This window comes from Chiroxiphia lanceolata, chromosome 1 (assembly GCF_009829145.1).
Source record: "Chiroxiphia lanceolata isolate bChiLan1 chromosome 1, bChiLan1.pri, whole genome shotgun sequence".
NCBI lineage: Eukaryota > Metazoa > Chordata > Aves > Passeriformes > Pipridae > Chiroxiphia > Chiroxiphia lanceolata.
Genome location: NC_045637.1, coordinates 93,581,672 through 93,587,671, shown reverse-complemented (window position 1 = coordinate 93,587,671; position 6,000 = coordinate 93,581,672). Strand labels below are relative to the sequence as shown.

Genomic DNA, 6,000 nt, shown 5'->3' with positions numbered 1-6,000 from the left:
AAAATGATAAAACAGGAATGCATTTTGCCTGTTTCATCTCCTTGCTTCTATAAAGATGAGTACATGTTGCCACCGGTACAAGTGTAAAACTGGAAGATTGTTTGACAGCCGGTGACTTGCTCAAGGTCACAAAAGAACCTCAGTAGCAGAGCTGGGAACAGAATTTGGTATCCTAATTCCTAATCTGGCAGCCTCACCACAACTCTCATCACGCAATCAAAAAGCTCCTTTTAAGGAATGCTTTTGTGACTAAGAGAAAATCCAAGGCATTAGAAGTAAGAGTCCTTTTAATTTGCCTTTATTCAAACATTTATGCCTTTTGCTATATGGAAAACATGATTTAAACAAGATATGGGATTACGATATGATGAAATACTCTAAAATCCTTGAAAACCAAAAATAATTACGGCTGCATTTAAGATTGCACTGATTCCAGCCATTAGGAAGTTAGTGATTAGATATTCCTTGTTTACAGTTTCATACATAGCATAAGTAGACCAGCACGTACAGTGGTCTGATCAGAACCTCTTTGAGTGTTATATGCAGGCTTTCCCATTTCTTAAGAGTACTATTTATAACAGGAAAAATTTTCAGAGCTCCTTAGTAAAACTTCATTTTCTGAATGTCCTAACTTGTTGCACCACAAGAGTTTTTAAAAAAGCAAAATCAAATCCTTAAGCTGCTAAACTCAACGGGAGATTGCCCTGACCCGAAACAATCTGAGGTTTGGTACTCTCTTGAAGAGTAGCTCAGTAATTTACCAGTTCTCCCAGGACAGGTCAGCTTTGATACTTAGAAACTCTACATGGTAGTTTTATATTTTAAGACAGCACCTTTTTGCTTGCTTCCTCTTCTGTGTAACAGAACACTATAATTTGGCAACAGTGGATAGAAACAAACAAGGGTATTGAGAACCGATGTTACTGAAAAATTGTATACAAAATAAGATGAGCTGTACAAGCTGAAGTAAGCATGAGACTACAAATATTAAGAAGATAAACCAAGAAAATAAATGTATATTTAAACCATTCCTTTGGAAAAAAATTGAAAATTCCCTAAGTGCAGTAAAGGTGCTATTGATAGCATTCTTACTGTCACTGAAATAGCTGGAGACCCAGGATTAGGGGTTCGTGACTTAATTTTACAAGAACACGTATTTTGCTCATTAAATTGCTAATACTGCAACTGCAGAGCTGGGGGAATACAATGGAGGTACCCACTCCCCCTCCCTGAAGTCAAGGCTCAACCCGCAAAATGCCCGTGCCTTTAAAGCATTTGCAGTGACAGGAGGCCTTGTGTTTGCAGATGTGTTAGCCACTTTTTTATTTGATCTTTACGCAATTATTTTGATAAAGAAAATGTTCATCTTGTTGACATTATCACTGTAGTCAATAGCTAATGACCCCAGTAGTTAACTTCCTTATAAATATTTAACTTAATAGAAGTCGTCCCTCGGGTTATAGTACTTTTGACACTTGTATAATCTGAAACAAATCCTCTTTTTTAGTCAAACAGACCATGTTACACACACAGTTGGCTAGCTATTTACAAAGCACCCAATTAAATCCTACTTAATTCTCCTACTCTGAAAATCCCATTTCACTAGCACGTAAGCTATGGATCACACAAGATGAGCATCTTTCACTGAGTCTGGACACAAGTTTACAGTCAGCAAGACTTGACTGTACAAGAGCCTGCTGTAAAATTAATTCACCCATCAAATGGTATACGGACGAAAAGTGAAAAGAATGTGCTAATTTGGAGGTTTGAAGAAATAAGCTGAAGAATCACAGTTAAAGACAGGTAAATCTAGTTTAATGTTCACATGTAGTAGTTACACATCACAGAGATTAAACAGGATTTTAACTGTAACATAGCTGCAGTGAAATGTAAGTCATTTTGTACTAGAAAAATAATCTTGACGCAGTTATCCGATTTTTGGTCTACTTAAGTTCGTTTTAAGATGAATTTACATCACTGATCATAACAACTTCGCCTATGTGCCTTTCTGCAGTTAGCTATTAATACTCTTTGGATGAAGGAAACAGCAACTGTTTTTGTTAATGGTTTGCCCTTTGGTTGCAAGCAGAGAACTGTTTTCAGTTTTTAAGCAATAATAAGCCGTAGGAACACAAGTTTGCAATAAAACTTTTTGGTGCTAAGTGAAGTTCCAGAACAAGTTTATTGATCTGATGCAACAGCAGATTTTAAAAAAAGCAGATTAGAGCTCTAAAGCATTGCCCCCATAATGCAAAAAAATTAGATAGAATTTGTTTTTCTATTCTCAGTAAAAAACACTACATCTTACTGCTACTTTTATAGAATGCACTAAAAACCCCTGTGCCTAAATGACAAAAGTGTAGTCTCAAAATGTATAATACACTTACAAACATTTTAAGCCTAGATTAAGGAAAACACGTTTGTATGGACTCCAAACAAGTTTATTCGCAATTAGACATCTCATGCAATCATGCAGGACCACTAGCTATAGCTGCAAATTTGAGTCTAAAGGACATCTGGGGACAAAAAAAAAAAAGTCCTAAACATTCAAGATATTTCCGTATTAGCAGCTCCGTACTTGAGCTGTGGTTTTCTAAAGAGATATTCCCACAGATTAAAAAAAACATACACACCTTTATAATATTTACAAAAAAATATTTAATTAAAAATATTTTATAATTACAGTAGTCTATTAAAGCATATACTTTTCTCACACTTATAGAACATCTCTATATATACACAGTATGAAATGTCACTCATTTGTCTATACAATATGTAACACTCCTGCAGGGAGAAGAAAGTTCCCTGGGCCCCAATAAAATCCATCTATTTTAAACAATAGATGTCAAATATATCTACAAATGCTCTGGTAGATTAGTAAAGCTTCAAGATTCGGCTGCTCGGTCCCTTAAGAGTTACAAGGTTTCTAAAGTCTGGTTTAGGCTCGGTCCTCTATCCCGGGGCAGAGTCGCAACTTTTCCTGCTGCCACCGCGGGACACGCTGCCGCTCACAGCTGGCCGGGAACGACGAGAAGAGACGGAACCGGGGAGGGGGGGGGGGGAAACACGGGGGGTTGGGTGGGGGACCGCTACGGACGTGCAAAATGGTGAAAAGGCTCGGCTCTGCGGGGTGAAGCATGGGAACTGCTCGGGGGGGTTGGATGGCTCCTTCCTCCGGTGCGGCGGGGCCGGGCCGGGCCCCCTCCCGCCGCCGCCCGCCCCCCGTTGCCTCTGCGCGGCGCGGCACCGCCGCACACCTGTGGGAGAGGAATGAATAGAGGGGGTGTGTGAACCGCTCCGCTCCAGACCGACTGGCGCCACCAACAAAACACAAGACATGCTTGATCAACAACCCAAAACAAACCAGGTCAAACAACAACCGCAGCTCCCAGGCTGGGCCAGGCGGAGGGAGGGATGCGCAGCTGCACGCCGCAGCCAGAGGCGCTCCGGGGGGAGAAGGGGGGGAGGAAAAAAAAAAAATAACCACCCAGTAATTAAAGAAAATAACCACCCGGTAATTAAAACCCCAAAGCCTCCTGCAAATATTTCTCGCCGGGCTCTGGTCCCTCTTCGGCTGGCTTCCCGACGGGATGCGGTGCGGCCCCGCCGAGCCCGGGCGCTGCTCTCCCCCCGCCCGCCCCCGGCCCCGCGCCCGCCCGGCACTCACCTGGGGAGCGGCGGTCAGCGGCAGAGGATGCTGTCCCCGGGCTTGTTAACAGAGCCTGCCTGCGCAGCAACCAAACACGGCAAATTAGAGCTGGGGGCAAAGGACACGTAGATCCCCCTCACCCCAGACCGCTCTCCTCCACGTACCGGGCACTGCCACAGCCCCGCCGGCGAGGGCTCAGGGAAGCGCCCAGCTGCACGGGGGGACAGAGCCGAGGGGCCATCGCAGCGCTGCCGGCGGGGGGAAGCCCCGGGGGCACGGGGTTGCCGGGGCACGCGCCCCCGGGCTACCTCCGGGGGTTCTCCTGGAAGGGAGACGTTCCCCGATGCCACCCCCTCAAAGCACGCTGCGCTCAATATGTACAGCCCCCATAGCCCCTCACACTCGCTACACGGCGCGGAAGGGTGGGAAGCGCAGGAGCAGCGCTTCTCTTCCCGTGTGTGCAAACACGCCGGCTACAGCTACTCCCTCAAGAGGCTGTAATTACACGGTACACACCGAGGGGATGCGGGCACCCATCGCATACAGCCAGGGCGTTCCTGCTCCCGTCCACCCCGTCCCCTCCCGGGACTATGACCCCTCGGCAGAGCCAGGGGACTGGCAGTGGCAATGTATCACCGGGGCGCTCCCACGGCGGCCAGCGCTGACCACTAGGCCACGCCGCTCTGTCCTGCACCCCGCTTCCCGGGATCGTGTGTCACGCACCTCTTACCGGATCAGTGTTGAGGGCTGTCAGCGGAGTCCTGGGGGTGCCCGCGGGACAGCTGCCCGGGTGCAGGGCGGGCGGCGGCGGCTGCTGCCGAAGCAGCGCTGGGTGCGTCTCCAGAGCCAGCTGCAGGTCGAGGATGTAGTCGATGACGTGCTGCAGGATCTCCACTTTGCTGACCCTCTTGTTGGGCGGGATGGTGGGCACCAGCTTCCTCAGCCGGCTGTAACAGTCATTCATATCGCACTGCAGGCAGAGTGCCGCCGGCTCCTCGCCCGACGGCGGGCCCCCCTTGCAGCCGCTGTGCTCGGCCAGGCACCGCAGGGCTGGGTGCCCCCCGCCGCCGCCCGCCACGCCGGGCTGCGCCTTGCGACTGGGGTGCCGGACGGGGCTCACGGCTTTCATGGTGCCGCAGGGAGGGAGGGAGGGAGACCTCCCTCTCCACCACCACCGCCGCCGCCGCCTCCTGCTGCTGCTGCTGCGACCTCGCGAAGCCGCGCACGCACCGCCCGCAACGGGAGCGGAGCGCGGCCGCAGAGCCTCGCTGGCGTTACCGGCTGCTGCCCCGCGGCTGCAACGAGAGCCGCTCGCCGAGCCGCACGACGACAACGGCGACGGCGCCGCGAACACCGAGAATAAAAAAAAAAAAAATTTTTTTTTTTAAAAAATTAAAATAAAATACAAACTGCCGTGGCTCCGCGGCCTCTTAGCCCAAACCACTACCACCACTGCCGCTGGCCGCGCCGCCCAATTTATAGCGCGGGGCGCGGGCGGGGCGGGCGGTGCCGGGGGGCGGGGCGGGGGCGGCACCGCGGCGGGGCCGGGCCAGCGGGGAACGGGGGGCGCTGCGGGGCCGCGCCGCAGCCAATCAGGGCGCGGCCGCCCCTCCCGGAGCGCGACGCCAGCCAATGGCGACGGGGCCGGGGAGGGGCGGGCGGCGCGCGTGGACCCCCCCCGGGGAGGAGGGGGCGGCGGCGGCGGCGGCGGAGGAGGAGGAGGGGGCGGTCCCGGGGAGGAAGGACTGCGGGAATGCGGGCGGGACCCGCCGCCCAGCGGCTCTCGGCGCCGTCCCCACGGTCCGGCGCGCAGCTTCGCGGGGGCGAGCGCAGCCCCGCGCGACCGGCGCCGCTCCCCGCCGCCAGGCCCAGGGGAAGGTGGCTGCACCCCCCTCCCCGGCCTCCCCCATCCCTGTCCTCAGGAGGGGTGGCCTCTCCTCGGGTCGTGAAACGCGTTGTTGTTCTCTCGGTGTAGGAGGCGCATCCCGGCTTTACACAGTTTTTGAGAGACTTGGGGACGCAGGTTTAAAGGCAGGGTAGATCCCAAGCAAAACTTGAGAGGGAGGGGGGTGTGAGAAGGAAGAAGGAGGGTTTAGGGACTGCAAGCAAAGCAATGCCAGGGAACATTAAATTAGAGCACATAACTATTAAAAAATGCATGGAGATGGAGTATTTAAAATTCCTCCATGACATATAATATTAATCCGTTTTATGTAAAATTCATACCTGTAACTTAATTTGGTCCATTAATGCACCAGATCACGTATTAGTAGATGTACCATGTTTTAAATATGATGCTGGAAATGTCCACAGTTCTGTACTTTGAGACAGCATTAAAATTAACAGACACA

The 6,000-nt window shown here is 51.1% G+C and overlaps 1 protein-coding gene across 2 annotated transcripts; it reads right to left on the bottom strand.

Annotated features, from left to right (window-relative positions):
* Positions 1-1,793: 1,793 nt before the first annotated feature.
* On the bottom strand, positions 1,794-5,121 carry ID4 (inhibitor of DNA binding 4, HLH protein). 2 transcript variants are annotated; one of them, XM_032711903.1, is made up of 3 exons: positions 4,380-5,121; positions 3,668-3,726; positions 1,794-3,257 (listed from the first exon to the last, which is right to left on the bottom strand). In XM_032711903.1, the coding sequence occupies exons 1-2, from the start codon at positions 4,776-4,778 to the stop codon at positions 3,682-3,684; spliced, it is 444 nt and encodes a 147-aa protein (XP_032567794.1). In that variant the 5' UTR covers positions 4,779-5,121; the 3' UTR covers positions 1,794-3,257; positions 3,668-3,681. The 2 variants fall into 2 exon arrangements, with proteins under 2 accessions (XP_032567794.1, XP_032567803.1); XM_032711912.1 differs by having other exon boundaries at positions 4,373-5,117.
* Positions 5,122-6,000: the final 879 nt, after the last annotated feature.